At 36.8% G+C, this 16,886-nt stretch overlaps 5 protein-coding genes across 5 annotated transcripts; 3 read left to right on the top strand and 2 right to left on the bottom strand.

Moving 5' to 3' along the window:
- The first annotated feature begins 198 nt into the window (after positions 1-198).
- Positions 199-1,165, top strand: SPOG_01982 (uncharacterized protein). The gene has a single exon (XM_013167086.1). It carries the CDS (start codon positions 329-331, stop codon positions 791-793), a length of 465 nt encoding a protein of 154 aa, XP_013022540.1. The 5' UTR covers positions 199-328; the 3' UTR covers positions 794-1,165.
- Positions 1,166-1,301: 136 nt separating this feature from the next.
- On the top strand, positions 1,302-7,655 carry SPOG_01981 (formin Cdc12). The gene has a single exon (XM_013167085.1). The coding sequence runs from the start codon at positions 1,551-1,553 to the stop codon at positions 7,017-7,019; it is 5,469 nt and encodes a 1,822-aa protein (XP_013022539.1). The 5' UTR covers positions 1,302-1,550; the 3' UTR covers positions 7,020-7,655.
- Positions 7,656-7,894: 239 nt separating this feature from the next.
- Positions 7,895-9,973, top strand: SPOG_01980 (FAD-dependent oxidoreductase). The gene is made up of 2 exons (XM_013167084.1): positions 7,895-8,109; positions 8,388-9,973. Exons 1-2 carry the CDS (start codon positions 8,076-8,078, stop codon positions 9,500-9,502), a joined length of 1,149 nt encoding a protein of 382 aa, XP_013022538.1. The 5' UTR covers positions 7,895-8,075; the 3' UTR covers positions 9,503-9,973.
- Positions 9,974-10,023: 50 nt separating this feature from the next.
- Positions 10,024-11,749, bottom strand: SPOG_01979 (protein disulfide isomerase). Its single transcript, XM_013167083.1, has one exon. It carries the CDS (start codon positions 11,674-11,676, stop codon positions 10,180-10,182), a length of 1,497 nt encoding a protein of 498 aa, XP_013022537.1. The 5' UTR covers positions 11,677-11,749; the 3' UTR covers positions 10,024-10,179.
- Positions 11,750-12,071: 322 nt separating this feature from the next.
- SPOG_01978 (GTPase activating protein) lies at positions 12,072-16,629 on the bottom strand. The gene has a single exon (XM_013167082.1). The coding sequence runs from the start codon at positions 16,444-16,446 to the stop codon at positions 12,562-12,564; it is 3,885 nt and encodes a 1,294-aa protein (XP_013022536.1). The 5' UTR covers positions 16,447-16,629; the 3' UTR covers positions 12,072-12,561.
- Positions 16,630-16,886: the final 257 nt, after the last annotated feature.

Raw genomic sequence — 16,886 nt, 5'->3', positions numbered from 1 at the left:
CAGAAGACGATTTGTAATGTGAACAGCTCCTGGCTGTTCTTTAATGAATTATAGTTTTTCCAATTCAATTGCATACTATCGTTCACTAATGAATACCCATCCATCGTTTATTTACAATTAAGCAAAGTAGTATTGTATACTCTTTAATATTATAAATACGAAAAACATCTGCAATATTACAGTTTTCCCAGCAACAATCAAAACCTTTTCCTGAGCCAAGGAAAAGAGGATGCTATAGCTACTGTAACAGTGTGAACAAATGTGTTGATTGAATTACGTTTATAAGCTGTAATCATCTTTAAGGTACTACTATAAAACTGTTTTTGAGATGTGGACTAAACTCTCGATTTCCTCAAAGATTAACCGGATCCGCGATCCAGAGAGCGATAATTCTGTAGAGGACACTCATGTAGCTCGTGTCATGAGGAAATACTACCTTGAAAAGACAGGAAATTTACCGGAATGGCTTCGTCCGCCTGGATGGCAACCTCCAAGCGGAGCCAATACACCGATGGTACAAGCTGTAAGTAAAGACACAGAAGGACCTAGCCCTTCTTCTTTACGAACTTCTTATTCTCCAGCACCGGTTTCTCGAGTATCATCCTCACCTTCTGTCCCCTCACCTTCCGGAAATGTACGAAAGCCTCCTATGCAACACTCGCATAGCACCTTTGATGATCTCTTTGAGGGAGTTGGAAGTTCGAAAAGATCTCAAACTGGTACAAGCTCAGTTCCATCTAACGCTGCTGGTGGCCTGTTGCGATCCAAGCTTGAATCAAGGAAAAAGATTTAAGAGAACTCAGAAAAGAACGTCATTTTATCTATCTTACTCTGCAAATACTGCTACGGACGTGAGTTTAGGGTAACAAAGCTTGTGCTTTTTTTCAGATATTATTTTTCCTTGCTTATAGTTCGACATGATTTTGATAAATGCTTTTCTTACTTTGTATTTCGAAGACCCATTTTTCTGGCTAACAAGACCCTTTATGTACTAACTTTTATGACGATATGATTCGAGAAAGATTCGACGTTTTTCTTTTTTTTTTTTTTTAATACTTCATTTTGTGTTACCAGACACCTGTTGTGTCTCTTTATGTTCATTAATGACCTTTTCATTTTTTTGTTCATATTATTAATGATTACTTATAGACATTAACAGAAAAATAGTATCAATTGATTGACATTATAATTTTCTTTATGATCTTGCTCAACATAAAACCGTTGAAACATGCGAATGTTACGCAACGAACGGTTTCGTTGACGATGTAGTGGATAAATTCATTCTCTTCTTTTTTTTTTGGGGGGATTAATTACTTTTTCTTTCCAGTTTCTTGGATATTGTCATTTTTTCATATGTACTAACTACTCAGTCTTCCACCCATTCTTTCCTCCGTATTTTTCAGTTAAGTCGTGTTCACCTAGAATCGCTCATTTTTCCCTTTAATACATTCTTTTATTCGTTTTTTTAACAAAAAGGACGTTGTTCTTTTCATATTCATGAAGTTAAAGACATAGACAGTTACAATGCTGCAATCGTTGAGTAGATAGAGATGTCGAATTCGTCAAAGGGATATTCTCCCCACATGTCGTTACCATCTTTACCTACGACTCCTACGCCCTCCTCGAGAAGGACGATTGGTCCTAGAGCTCCAAAATCTACTCCAATTCCTCCCTTCCATAGTTTGCCTTCTCCAAGCGTACCAACTCCTCCGACATTCTCACATCCTACATCTCATCCAAAATCGTCAACCTCCTTACACGAGCTACCAGAAAAAAGAGAAGAAAATCTCACTGCTCCTACTCGTTTACCCCATCTCAACTCTCCCTTTTCTATCCTTCATGACAAGGAGTTAATTTCTTCTTCAGCCTCTGACAATCATCTAACCACAAATGATGAAGAGAAAGCCAATTTGTTGAATCCTCCAGAAGCACAGAGCTCTTCTCAGCTTTTGAAAACACCCGAAAATTCAGCCAATCTTCCCCCTTTACCTGACCAGGTACCACTCTCTGCAAATTCATCATCTTCTTCCTTGAATAAGTCAACATCTACAAAACATTTACGTGGGCCTCGTCAACCTTTTTCTTCTAAAGGCCTCCCAACACCTGAGCAACTTCCTCCAATCCCACATTCTTCTGAGTCTTTGCCTACTCCTCCCACCCATGTCGACTCATCAAAACCAAAAAGAAAGAAGAAGTATTCATTGCCTCCTGTTGTTGAAGTTCCTGAAATAACTAACGAACTTTCACCCAAATATTCCAATGATACTAGTGGACAGGTGTACCGCTTGCGAACTGTTCGGTCAGGTAGCCCAAACTCAACATCTTCAATTCAGTTTGAAATTCCTAGTACCCGTCCTCCATCTTTAGACCAACTGTTGCACTTATTTAATGATTTTTTAAGACATCCTATGTTTGATTTCGATGATCATGCTATTGCATTACTACAAACTTGTACTCCAGATGAGAAGTGGAATTTTATTAGAGCAAACTTTTCTGGGTTTGATGATCCCTCCTTTCAAATTCCGGAATTAGCTGCTGTGCATCGCCCTGTTTCATGGTTTGTCCTTCAATTATGGAATAAAACAATAAGTAATTTACAATTAATTACGCTCTCATCTTTGTTGACAACGCAGTCGAACAGATGGGTGTCTTTATTTTTAGAGCTGCAAGGTCTTCGTGCTATTCATAATCTTCTTACTTATTTTAATTCTTCTACTGTGGTGCAATCTCAGCAGGCTGAGCTGTTACGATGCGTTTTTCAGCTAATGAGGAAACGAGCAACCCTTGCAACCTCGGATTCCTATATTTTTTCTTCCGTTACCCAGGCGTTAGGGTCGACTAACTTACTTCCTAGAAAAGTTACAGCTGATATTTTATCATGGGCTTGTGATTTAAAGGAGTCATCTGTTATTCTCACAATTGAAGATGGATTGAAAAACCTAAATCCTTCAGACTTAAAGAATCCTCCCTTATGCTATGGTTTTGTAACAATTTTCAAGGTTACTGTTATTGAGAAGGAAATATCTCGTACACCTCCGTCTTCTCCCAGTAAAATCGCAATAACCAGCTCTCCTTCAAATATAGCATTTTTAGAATATTGTACCTCAACGATGGATTTCATAAACCACTATGTTTCTGTTTATGATGATCTATCCTCTTCTGAATTTGACGTCCTTGAGTGTCTTCAGGACTCAGGTATTCATGAAGTAATCCAGCATTTACGGAATTTTCCTGATAAACAACTCGAACGCCAGCTTAACATATATGAAAGTGAAGAAGAAAGAAGAGCCGAGTTGCTAACTCCACTAGAAGATGGTGATTCTTTTCTTTCGCATGAATCTTCCATTCTCAGTAACATAAACGAAGTAGCTAATAATGAACTGGGCTCATTACTAGAATCAACTATTCAGTCCATACTGCTTACGAAAGCCAATGAAAAACAAAAGCTAAAGCTTGTAAAGATATTCAACTCGCTTCTGCAAAAGTTTTTACTTAATTCGAAGATCTCTGATGTTAGTTTTGAAGAAAGCTTGCAAGTTGCGATAAATTCTCTTACGAACAGGCTATATTCCGACGAAACAGCACGAAATGCCCTTCAAGAAGCAAAAGCTTCTCGTGCTATGGCGGAGAAAATGGTAATTGAGAGAGATGCTATGGCTGCACAAGTTAATTTAGGTGTCGAAGACTTAATCGAGAAATTGAAAAGTGAGCTGAATGACCAAAACGATGTTATACTCTCTCAAAAGCGAAGCAATGAAACGTTGAGAAAAGAAGTTGAGGATTTACAAAAGTCGCATCTTGCCCAAATTCAACGAAGTGAACTAGAATTGCGAGAACTTTATCTTTTATTTAATCATGAATCAAACAAACTATATCCCGGTATAGGAAGAAACAAAATTGTCGAATATTTAGATGATAAATTGGAGCTTCGAAAGAAGGAAATTACGGCTGAGTCTGTTTTTTGGTCTTCTGATGGCATCAGTGAAAAGTTAAAAAGCTTACGCGAGCAGATGAATAATTTAAGCACTCAAGATAATTCTACTGGATCATCTATCTTGCAAATTCCTGATAAAGACTTTGTTCGCCCTTTTCCTCGTGCTAAAGTACCTCGTAATAGGTCAATGGCTAACAGACGCTCAGCGTCTGAAAGCTTTTCTCGTTTCCTTGTTCATGAAAATATACAAGCTGAAAAAATAAATAGTCCTTCATCATTGAATGGTATATCTCACTTGAATGATACTGAAACGACATACAAGAAGTCCAAGGGAATTTCTGATTCAATGCCCAAGGTTCCCTTAGACAGTGACTCAACCTTGTATGTTTCCGAAAATGAACAGTTAGAGGAGAAAAAACGAGAGAACTTAAATAATGAGAATAATTTATCGAAAGCCCCTATGCCAAAGCCTTTATTAGCTGCACCACCGCCCCCACCACCTTTGCCTATGAAAACCTCTATGGATTCATTTCTGCCACCTCCTATTTCGGAAACTATTCAACATACAGCACCTCCTGTCCCTGGCTTACCTCCTCCTCCTCCACCTCCTCCCCCTGTACTAAGCTGTTCAGGTGCCAAATTTTTGAATACCCATGAACATAATGAAGCTAGTAAAGCACTTGACTTGAATGAAATTAATGGTATGGAACGACCAAAACGTCGTTTGAAACAAATGCATTGGGAAAAGTTAGATTCAGGCTTAGAATATACATTCTGGTCGGCTACTTCTTCTCAGTCAAATTCCTTGTACGAAAAGCTTAAGAACGCCAATATTTTTGAACAGATCGAAGAAAACTTTGCTATGAAAGAAGCAAAGCCTCTGCAGAAGAAAGGAACTCAAAGGACAGAATATATGTCTAGTGACCTTCAAAAGCTTTTCGGAATACATTTTCACAAACTGTCACATAAAAACCCAGATGAAATTATTCGAATGGTTTTACACTGTGATGAGAGCGTCGCGGAAGCTACTGAGTTTTTAGGTAGCGAGAAAATTCTGAACCAGACTAAGCTCAAGGCTGATCTTGAACCATACCGTATCGACTGGACAAATGGGGGCGAACCTGTAAACGCTGAAAAAGACTCTTCTGAACTGAGTCGCTGGGATTATTTATATTTAAGGCTCATAGTTGACCTTCAGAACTACTGGGGAAAAAGAGTAAATGCTCTCAAAATTAAGTATACCATTGATACTAATTACGAAACACTTGTTCGTCAAGCAAAGCTAATTGGAAGAGCAGCGTTAATCCTTCGTGATAATGATATGTTTAAATGCTTAATGCGATTAATCCTCTGCCTTGGTAATTATATGAATGACTATGTTCGTCAAGCACGAGGATTTTCTCTTAGTTCACTTCAACGACTTCCATTAATAAAAAATTCGACCAATACAAAGAGTTTATTACAAGTCCTTGAAATCATTGTTCGCAAGAATTTCCCTACAATGGAAGAATTTCTTACAGACTTTTCCGTTGTGACAGAAGCTGCAAAGCTGAACATCGAAACAGTTGAACAAGAGTGTACAGAGCTTATACGTGGTTGTCAGAATTTACAACTTGATTGTGACTCCGGCGTTCTTTCTGACCCTACGTCTTTCCATCCTGATGACAAGATATTGACAGTAATTATTCCTTGGCTTAACGAAGGAGCGAAAAAAATGGATTTTCTAAAGGAGCACTTGAGAACAATGAACACGACTTTGAATAATGCCATGAGGTATTTTGCTGAACAACCTAGTGATTTAAATGCTCGAAATGTCTTTTTTAAGAAAATCAGCTCTTTTATTGCCGACTATAAGAGAGCTAAAGCCGAAAACATGAAGGCAGAAGAACAAAGCTCATTAAAGGAAAATGTTTATATTAAAAAAGGAAAATCAAAGGTATTGGAACTTGCTCTTTCGGAAAAAGATGCTAATGAAAATCGGGAAATGGATACTTTTTTGAATAGATTACGGGACATCAAGCTTGACGGACATAATCGACCTCATCGCCGTTTGCCTATGAATGATAACAAGGAGAATCCTAAGGCTTCGATTGTGAGAAGTTCTCATGAAAACCAGCTCTCTGTCCCTAAACGAGATTCACAGAACATCGAATCAAACACCACGTCACCAAGGCTTCCGAAAACTTGGGTAAAGAACATGGAAAGGGATCGGAGAATTAAATCTCAGGGTCAGAATAAACGGTCTGAACATCATACTAAGAAAAAAAGTAAATTGTCTAGAAGGATTGTCTCTGATACCAGTGTTATAAGAGAAAAAGACTCGGCTGGTAAAGAAAACTTTACTCAACTAAGAAATCCAACAAAATCCACAACTGCTACGAAGGCAGGTAAGGATATTGGCAATCGAAGGAGAAAGTCTAGCAGAAAGCTTACGAGCGTTAATAAGGAAAAGAATGTTTCCTCTGAGCCAGCTAAGTTCATGGAAAATAAGCCGATAAGAGAAAGATTAGTCGATAAGGAAAATGAGGGTAATGAATACAAGCAGTCCGCAAACGATCGTATTACTCCTACTAATATCGGTAATTCTGATTTTCTTAGGAGGTTGTCTGGAAGTTCAAACGGTGCCGAAACAGCTTCTGCCCTTCAAAAGCACCAGAGTAGCTTTACTGAATACGGTACCACTTCCTTTAGCACTCCAGAGAAGGGTAAACAAGGAGACATTAACACTATATTACGCCGAAGCAGTAGTCGTGGAAGCGCTCGCCGTCGTCTATTGGATCAAATGAATAGCCCGTTAGCCCATAAAAGCTTAAACGAAAATAATTTAAGTGATATAGGATTTCAGACACCTAGCAAGTCTAGCTACACGGAAAGATTAGAGAGGTTAAAGTCCGAGTCGGTTCAGACTCCAAATCAACTTCGTAATATAGAAAGTACAAGGTTTGAACTCCCATCATCTTCATCTACTCTTTCGCCTGTGCATGTTTCTCCCAGCCCAAATAAGTCAATACGAGCCCAAGAAATGCTTGCTGGTCTTTTGACTGGAAAGCTAGCTTCTAGAGAGAATCTTATTGACGGAAAGTGAAAACGCCAAATTTTTTTGTGGATGGATGATTCACTGGTTGATAATGATTGATGTATTTCTGTATATTTTTGATATCTATTTTTTGTTCTTCTGAGGATTTCCTTTTTATTTTTGCATATCTATTAATGAGCACATTTGTATATACCCTTTTCTGTTTCTTTTGAATTTACGGTTTGTGTACTTGAAAGCGACCTATTATCTGAAGGTATTCAAGCCAAGAGTCATACAACAAACAGTACATGTGATGATTATTGCAGTATTTTTGCTTGCATGTTCCATTTAAACTCGGATTACATTTAATCAAAGGCTACGAATTTTAGCTAAGAATAATTTATGTCCTGCCTCTTTAGGAATCCTCATAAATTGTATAACTATTATTTTTTTTGCATAGAAAAGCATAGAAATGAAGAACTTCTCATTTTAATTTCAGTATACAATCAACTACAATTTCTACCGTCCTAAAGCTGCTACATCGACAACACCTTTCGAATACACAATCAGAATGGACTGAAGCTTTGTAGTAGTAGCATGGAATATTTGGAGAATAAACGATTGTACATATCTCTTTTACTTCATTTATACTTTACTTATTTTTTTAATTTAATTTTTAAATTGATATACATGATGATCGATCGCACACACAACTTACCCAACCAACTATACAACATATAATGAATCACCGTATCAATGCTGTCAGAATCAACGTATATAACATACAGTAACAGGAAGAATTCATAAAAAACTGCAGCAATTGTTTTCATGCCAATGCTGATGAAAAACTTACCTGTCCAAACTAATTACTTACGAAACTCTACAATATTATATTACTGTATCGCTCTTGTTATTCCCAATACCTGGTTTTGAATGACCAATGGCATGAATTCTCATTAGGCCAATTGGCCTTTGTGGTGGCATAACTACCACCACAACCAAAAACAATAAAAATTATTCTTTTTACGGACGCGATCGTTTTCATTGAGTAATTTCTGGAATTAGGGATTGTTTCGGTGTTCTTATTTGCTAGTTCATTAGTCAGGCAAGAATCATTGTAGTACAATGGATGACTCTCGAAATATTGTCATTATCGGAGGTAAGACAAAAGAATGAAGAACAGAAGGAAACGAATTAAATACCGCTCTTAGCTATGTATGCTGATAAGTAACATGTATACAAGCGAAAAGCTATATATCTACGGTCCGTATTGGCGAAGTATTAAGGACGTATGAATTGGATTCAGTAAAAGCCGCGTTTCGTCGCGTTTTGGCAATTTTGTGGGATGTAATCTATTGTGTTTCGTTTTCCGCTTCTGCTGCTTTTTCTCGCTTTTTATGTATTAGAGTGTTTGCTTTTACTAACATCCTTGCTCAGGTGGTGTTACAGGCATTAGTTGCTTGTACTTTCTTGTGAATCATCCTAAGTTTAACAGGGAACGTGATACCATCACTCTGTTCGAAAGTTCTGGAATTGCGTCAGCAGCATCTGGTAAGGCTTCTGGCTTTCTTTCGTTAGAATGGCACGGACCTTCCACCAGCTCGCTGGCTTCTCTCTCATATAATCTCCACAAGCAGCTGGCTGATGAGTACAATGGTCAGCAAAAATGGGGTTATCGGTCCCTGGATACCTGGTCTATAAAAGCAGATGAAAAATGCACTTATCCTGACAAACTGTCACCCGATATTGAATGGATTGAACCCTCCATAGTGGAAAAGGTAACTCGCCTTGGAAACAAAAAAAATTCTGCGCAGGTGCATCCCTACAAATTCTGCCATGCCATCTTTGAAGAAGCTAGCAAAATTGCCAACGTTAACCTTGTAAAGGGCCATGTCATTAGTGTTGATGAAAACGAAGTTGAGTATCGTTTAATCGGCGATGATTATGCACCTGATGAAGACGAAGAGATTACTTCTGTTGAAGAGCTTCATACCATACATTCTATGGAAGCTTCTCATGTGATCGTTGCGGCGGGCCCTTGGACTCCTCATTTAATTCCCAATCTACGCATCTGCGGTGCCCGCATTCACAGTATCACAGTTGATCTTCCTATGAGACTTAACGGAAATGCAGTTTTTTCGGAAATTGTTTATGCTGACGGCACTATTGGTGCTCCTGAATTTTATGCTCGTGAGGATGAATTGTACGTTTGTGGCGAATTTGACGATGAACCTTTGCCCGAACTGTCTTCGGAAACAAGGATCGATCAGAGAAGATGTCAAGCTATTAAGGAATGTGCGGATCATTTCCATCCTGTCATTCGCGATTCCAATGTAAAAGTACGCCAAGCTTGTTATCTTCCCATTTCAAATGCAACGGGTGCACCTGTAATCGGAAAAATTGGTTCTTCCATCTACGTTGCTGCTGCCCATGGTTGCTGGGGTATCACCTTGGGCCCTGGTACCGGAAAAGTTCTTTCAGAAATGGTTTTGGATGGGAAAGTTTCAAGCGCCAACATTGATCTCTTAGATCCTGAAGGATCTTTTGTTTAAACTCATCATGTCGTTTATAACCTTCTCGTATTACATCTTCTGATTTTATGGTCATTTTTTGTCCGCATTTATTTTGGTCTTCTAAGTACAATACCCCTGAGAGCACCTTCTTCCTCCCCCGATATGATATCTCCTCACAACCCTCTTTTATCCTTGATGCAGGTTGAATTGATGCGATTATAGAGTTGTTTACTGTTAAAATGGTAAATATTCAGGATACATATTTAATATGTTCTGTTTAAAATTATTCTGCTTTTTGCTATTCGGTTATCTTCCCTTGTCCAAAAAGCAATGAAAGACCACTGGAATCATATAGCCAATTTTTTGAGACTCCTGCTGACAACAATAAGAGCGTCAATCAATTTTGCTTGAAGTAAAGTCTTTCATTAATGCTATCTTTATATAATCTTATTTTTATATTAATAAAAAGACACCAACGTTTGTCAATTGATAATTAATGTTATAACCCGTATTCTCCATTCGCTGTTACTATTATGTGATAATTACTCTGGTTTTAGAAGGCTTGATACTCTTACGTTTCATTAATTTCATTAATACTTACACTCCTACTCAAAGAAAATACCGTCTTCATGATAAACATTACGATGTTATTGTCCACTAGTCACATACAATAGATAGCTAAAAAAAGGACGATAATGAAAAACAAGTATAACTTTTTACAGCTCGTTAAAAGCTTCTTCATCATCAGTCACCTTAGCTCCTTCCTTCTTAGTATCTTGTTTTGCTTCATTGACGTCTTCAGTTTCGGCCTCAGAACTAGATTCAAAAGAGGAATGCTTGTCAATGAAAGAAGACATATCTTCCAAACTACGACTGCCTTCGTAAAAGAGAGGGTTTTCCTTGTCGTTAGCCTTGAAAAGCATAATAGTAGGGAAACCAGAAATGGAGACGTTCAAATCGTTCTCTGTTGCATCAACCTTAGCTATAACCACGTTTTTGTTGTTAGCATATTCCTCAGCTAAAGATTCATAAGTAGGGGCAAGATTCTTGCAATGTCCACACCAGGGAGCATAAAATTCAACAAGAACATCTTTCGTGGAGTCCATAACAATATCATTGAAGTTATCAGCGACTAAAACAGTTAAATCACCTTGGGATTCAGGGACAGGTTGACTCTTGATCTTAGGCTGAAGTTTTCCATCAGCATATTCTTTGACAAAGTTACCCATATTTTTGCTAGTCAATTCAGAAGTAGGATAAGGAAACTTGAGGAAGTTGTCCAAATGAGTAATTACAAAAGCGGGCCAATTAGGTTCAATGCTCATTTGCTTAGCAACGGCACCATAGCGTAAAGCATCTAAAAAGGCAAAACGAACGGTGTCTTGGTATTGCTTAGCAATAGGCTGGAACACATTGTACAGCTCATCACGAGATTCGGTACTATTGTAGAAAATGATACCCAAGGGGAGTCCGCTGCTGTGATATCTAACGAAAGTCATTTGGTTTAATTCGTCCAATAAGGGAATACTGGAAACGCTTAAAAAGTCTGCGATGTCTCTCTTTTCCCAATCACCCTTGTATACGAGCTGATTGGAGTCTTGGGCTGAATCTTTAGTAAAGGCAACAATACCGGGGAAAGGAACATTTAAAGATTTAGCCAATTCCTTATCGTTAGAAGCAGCGAAAGCGAATGAATCCTGTAAACTTTCAGCGACATCTGTGTAAGTAGCATTCAGCTTTTGATCATCAAAGAAGGCAATGACAGCCAAATCTTCGTTCGTTTGAGTAAAAGTTTCAACACTGTCCTTATTAACACTCTGAACAACAGGTAAAAGCTGCTTCTTCATATATTTGACGAGAGCATCATGGCGACGAGCACCAGAATACTGATTGCTTAAACCTCCATTCTTGAATACCGAAAGGGTAGGATAGCCACGAATGTTGTATTCATTACAAAGATCGGCCTCCTCTGTACAATCGACCTCAACCATAGAAATATTATCTTTCTCTAATTCTTCAGCAGCCAATTCGTACTCAGGTGCCAATGATTTACAGTGACCGCACCAAGGGGCATAAAATTTTGTCATAAAGAGAGCATTGGCGTTCAATAATTCTTGCAGACCTTCTTTATTTACTTTGGGAACATCCGCTGAACTGGTATAGAAACCACCAGCGAGGGCGAGAAAAGCTGCAAAAAATTTTGTAATATGCATATTCTATAACCTTTTTTTTTGTTCGAAATGATCGTCTTAACCAATACCAATATTGTAAGTAGTTGGTTAATGCTAAGTTACCATATTTGGATTCGGTATCATAAGATGCCTCATGTATCGCCCCCCACCTAGTATAGTGAGCAAGTACACAGCAATTAAAAACATTTTAGATATCAATAGATATACCGTTACACTGCACTAAAATTCCAGGCCTCCTTTTGAAATATTTTCTGCAGTATCATAAAGGTCATTAACTTTCATTTATTGACATTGATTATATAGATGAAATTTAGAATTTGAAATTGCTAATTCACATGTTAATTTTGTGTTGATGATCGAGTTTGCAGATGTCTATCCTATATTATAGTACGGGTCTGTACAAACACTGTTACATATAAGGAAATAATTGTAATAAGGTTATTTTCAGGGCTGAATAACTAAAACAATCGAATATTTTATGAGTAAAATTGACAAATAGAGTCTCTAAAGTAATTATAAAACCATTGGTACTTGCTAGATGGATAAAAATACACCGAAAATAGGACGATGCATGCTCGACCCAGTTGCCTTTCGCCTTGAACGTTTCAAATAGTAGACCGGTTTGAAACTTCTCTAAATTAAATAAGAATTAAATCCGTTCTGATTCCTCAAGTATAAGCCTGTAATGTATATATGAAAAAGTGTTTCGTATATTATACCGCTAGTTGTTGTGTTGCTAATTCGAACATAATTAAAAAAAGAAAATCATTAAAAACAACATATAAGTGCCTGATTATCGACATGTAATTCACAGTCCAATAGATAAAATTTGTCATCGTACAGTCGTAGAAATGGGATAGAACCCAAGTTAATCTATTTTTTAGAAGTACACTGAAAATATGCTTTTCAAAGGAAAAGTGTAAAATCAAACGTCCTACTTTTCAAATCCCTTCGTGATGGATTTATTAAAGCTTGCTTCTGGTTCATCGCATTCAATTCGTCGATAAATTGTTGTCGCAAAAGCCAGGGATGTACGTAGGCGAAATTTTCAAATAATTGCTGATATAACCCAATATCAGCTAAAAAGGAGTGAAGTAAAGGTGGTATAGATGAAACGGAAACGGTTTGATCCAACTTCCAATATCCCTGGTGAGATATATCCACGTCTGTTGTGATGATTTCTAACCGTGTATGAAATAACGTATCAAACATCTTCAAAGCATCCAAATGTGAATCAAGTGATAGCTTGATGATAACAGGAACATTAAAAGATTCCCAATCCATTGTAGAAGACTCGACTAAATCATCAGAAGCAATTAAAACCATACCGCTGAAAAAAACTCTCTCCGTATCTCTTTCAGGATCCTTAACATGTCGAAAAACAATTTCTATCGTTTTACTCGTCCACACATATACAATTTCTCCAGTCTTTAATTTCTTTTCTACTCCAAAGCTTTCTAGCAAACGGTAAAACAACTGCCACCCGACAGTTGTGTTTATATCACCGGCATACTCGTCTGTTTGAAGAACAACAGCAATGTTAATAACAGGCCGTATGTGAGTAGCATCCAAATATTGTATTAGTTCTGCTGCATGTGCATTTGGTTGGACCAACACTGGTTCTTCTTCCTCGTTATCCAATGGAGCTAAAATAGTTTCCATGAATATATGACTTGTAGACTGCTCTAAAAGATGCATCTGTCTTATTTCACTGCTAACAACTTTTTCTTTAATGCCATGTTTCATTATATCATAGTCGGGTGTATTGGCGTGCAAACGATATATTGTTGTACCTGACATTCTTCGAATAGTCATCTCGAAATCCCCAATTTCATACTGAGCATTTATGGTTATCACGCAACCTCTATAAATCCAAGTCTTTGAATATTTATCAAATAAAAACTCTTTGTCCCTGTTGTAATTTTCCAATCTTTCATCAGAGTAGGTAAACCGAAGTAATAATTCATAGAAAACATTTTCATATCCTTCGAATGGTACAGACTTTCTGTTCCTTAAAAATTCACTCAACAAAAATGAAACTAATGAAGGTCTGTCCGACAACGGACATGATAGAAAGATGTTTGAAATAATGTAATACGAAAACGAAATCAGGTAAAGACTAAATACTTTAGCATTGGGGTTGACCAAGCCTTTTTGTTTATCAAGTTCATCCGTTCGCGAGCGTATTATACTTAAGCAAAAAAGACAGATTTTTTGAATGGTTTCGGCGTTTAAACCATCCGTAAGCACAGGGTTATTACTCACTACGTGGAGTAAGCGTAAAAAATTTACGAGACTTCGTTCACTGATATTGGAAGTCATAATCAAAGAGAAAAACTTGGGCATATAGACAACTGAAAAAGAATGCATTGCATAGCAATTGATAATCAGAATATCAATGCAAGACTCCGTTGTTTTCTCTCCTTTTTCAAGGAAATAATTTAATAACTGAAAGAATTGTTCATGGCAACTTTCAGGAAAGGCGTCTTTATACACCATTAAAACAGACAAGACTTTCGATAGAAGAACCAAAAACCTTTCCTTTCTACTACCTGGAAGAGAGTTAAAAGTAGAAGTATATTTACCTGTCGTAATATTCAACAAGAATTGTAGGATTTTTTTTAATGCATTGGGAGAATTGAAAAACATCGATGAGCTTCTGAGTTGATTAGTAAAATTAATAAGAAGATACTCAACAATATCTGGATCGCTTTCGTGTAAAACAAGATGCACTATGGCTGAAACCCATTCTTCAATGGGGATTTTAATTAGACCCTTTGATGTTTTGGATTTCGTGTTGGCTTTCAAAGGAAACCGTTGAAAAACAGCGGCAAATGACAAATCTCGAAATCTCACTTTGTTATCACGGCACTTTAGCGCTTCGTCGGATATAAAAGGGTTATACCACTGGTCTTCGTATTTCGATAAGAGTGCTTGGCAAGTCGGCGAAACATTCAAAAAGCAATATCCATTCGAATTAATTCGTAGTTGTAAGAGCATCTGTAACGGAGCGACTCGATAAACGCGTCGAATCTTTAAATTTCTTATAATAAAAACTAACTCTTCATATAAGATTGACTTAAATTCCGGTAACATAACATAGTAAAAAGCCATGCTTGAGATAGCTTGAATCGCAGCAAGCTGAACTGGACCCTTATCATTGTTGTGTGCGAAACTTCTTAGCAAATTATTTACTTCATAAAAAATATCTGGCGGATATAGACCTGATAAGTCACATATTAACCTGAATATTTTTTCAGTTAGCTCCTTTGCATGGTATCGATTTAGAGAGTTAATTAAGGGAAAAAGTACTGTCCTGAAAACGGAAGAGCGGTGCTGAATAGGAGAAGAACGTAAAAAATTACGAAAAGAAGGCAATAACGAAACACGCATTTCATAAGAAAGGTCAAAGTTCGAATATATATCGACAATTAGCTTTTGGTCATCAAACCAAGTACTTAAGTAAGGCGTTTGAGCTCTTTCGTGTAGTACTGAGAGCATTTTTTTACGAAGTCCATCCGACAGATAGAAAGAATTTACCTTCAAGAGCTCAAAGAATTTATCCAATAAAACATTACTCATAAAATCTTGAAAGAAATCTTCTATTAAATTAATATTCTTGAGCTGATAAGTCTTAACCGATTCGATAATATTCGGTTCACTGTGTTTCCAAATATTTTCTTCATAGTTTGATGACTTTGGTAAAGAAGAAGATATTTTTATTAAAATATCGAGTAAAGTCATCCATTCATCAATATAAAGGAGTTCAAAAAACGAACGGTGCTCTAAAGCATTGTATAAGGAGCGAGACATTTCAAGAGCTAACCTGCTTGACCGTTGGTCTAAAGCTTGAAGCATAAATTCAAGTAGCATACCACGAGTACAGTATACAAATCTTGGAGGATCAACTAAAATGTTGCATAATACTTTGACTGCACCCATCTGAGCAATCAGTGAGCTGTCATTTGAGCTTTCTAATACTTTTCTCAGACAAGAAACGGTCTCATATTTTTTTGTAGATTTCAAAAGTTTATCGATAATTTGCTGAGCAGACCTTGAGTTGGCAGTTAATCCAAATTTTGCTCGGCAAAGCATTTCAATCACGGCAAATAAGACAGAAGAAGATATCGATCCATGGCTAATTAGGCAGTTAAGAAGCGAAAAAACAAGCTCAATATCTTGTACATCAGTCGTATTTTTACAAATCCAAATACAATTTGCCAGCATAGAAGAAACGGCCATTTCGTCAAAAACATGGAATTTCACCCGAATCATATTAGTTAAAAGAAGCATTGTCTGATGAAAGCAATGAGTAAGACTCCTTAGCTCAAAACTTGTCCTGAAAGAACTTCGGTTGTGAGATCGTAAAACATCGAGTCTTTCAAACATAGTAGTGATCCATTCGGAAAGAAGCTTCAAGATATCATTTGAATAGCTTTCTATTTTTTCACCCTGAGAAGTAGTTGTAATCAGTGCTTCAATTCCCTTCGGATAATCTTCCACATTTGATAGTTTGGATATTTTTTTGAAAAGTAATTCACGCTCATAAGCAGTAATATCACCCTGAGATTCCGTAACACGAATCCAAAGATAAATAACCAAATATTTTAAATCATCTCTCGCTTTTAAGTCCAAGATGTCTCCGGTGCAATTGACTAATTTCTCGATGGGTACATGCTTACAAAATTGTTCATCGTAAAGAAATCTTTTGACACGTTTACATCTTTTCTCCCATGAAAATTCTCTTGAAATACTCTGCAAATATAATTCATCGTCTTCAGGATTCATCATTGCCAAATAAATGAGATATCCTTCAATAATTCAATAGCTCAAACCAATTTGTTACAATTTATTTAGCTTCAAGTAGTAAAATCCTAAAAAACCGTTATATAACTTTTTTTACCTTCATTCCTCTAACAACATAGAGTATTTCCAAAAATTTCTTGCTTATAGGTTTAACATTGCAGAAGTCAGTAACCAAGCATGGATATTATTAAAAGATCTTGAAAAGAAAATAATGTGTTTCATGAATATTATATTTTTTGAAAAATAAATCCATTTTGAAATTTATAAGAATTAAAGCTGTTTACTAGGTTTCTCACCAAAAAGTGATTTCGTATATAAGTGTACACATAACGGAGCTTAAACAAAATCAAAAGCCAAGCATAATTTATCTCAATGAATAAATATGTTTTACAAAGGCCTAGACTTATTCCCAATTACGATTTCGA

The sequence above is a fragment of the Schizosaccharomyces cryophilus genome, assembly GCF_000004155.1.
Source record: "Schizosaccharomyces cryophilus OY26 unplaced genomic scaffold supercont4.2, whole genome shotgun sequence".
Taxonomy (NCBI): Eukaryota; Fungi; Ascomycota; class Schizosaccharomycetes; order Schizosaccharomycetales; family Schizosaccharomycetaceae; genus Schizosaccharomyces; species Schizosaccharomyces cryophilus.
The sequence above is the reverse complement of the archived record's forward strand: the minus strand, read 5'-3'. Positions and strand labels throughout refer to the sequence as shown.

Bases quoted from the DNA above. Each gene is read 5' to 3' on its own strand.
- SPOG_01981 (XM_013167085.1), top strand. From the start codon at position 1,551: ATGTCGAATTCGTCAAAGGGATATTCTCCCCACATGTCGTTACCATCT.
- SPOG_01978 (XM_013167082.1), bottom strand. From the start codon at position 16,446: ATGATGAATCCTGAAGACGATGAATTATATTTGCAGAGTATTTCAAGA.
- SPOG_01982 (XM_013167086.1), top strand. From the start codon at position 329: ATGTGGACTAAACTCTCGATTTCCTCAAAGATTAACCGGATCCGCGAT.
- SPOG_01979 (XM_013167083.1), bottom strand. From the start codon at position 11,676: ATGCATATTACAAAATTTTTTGCAGCTTTTCTCGCCCTCGCTGGTGGT.
- SPOG_01980 (XM_013167084.1), top strand. From the start codon at position 8,076: ATGGATGACTCTCGAAATATTGTCATTATCGGAG. The intron at 8,110-8,387 runs GTAAGACAAAAG...ATCCTTGCTCAG, and splicing joins AAATATTGTCATTATCGGAG to GTGGTGTTACAGGCATTAGT.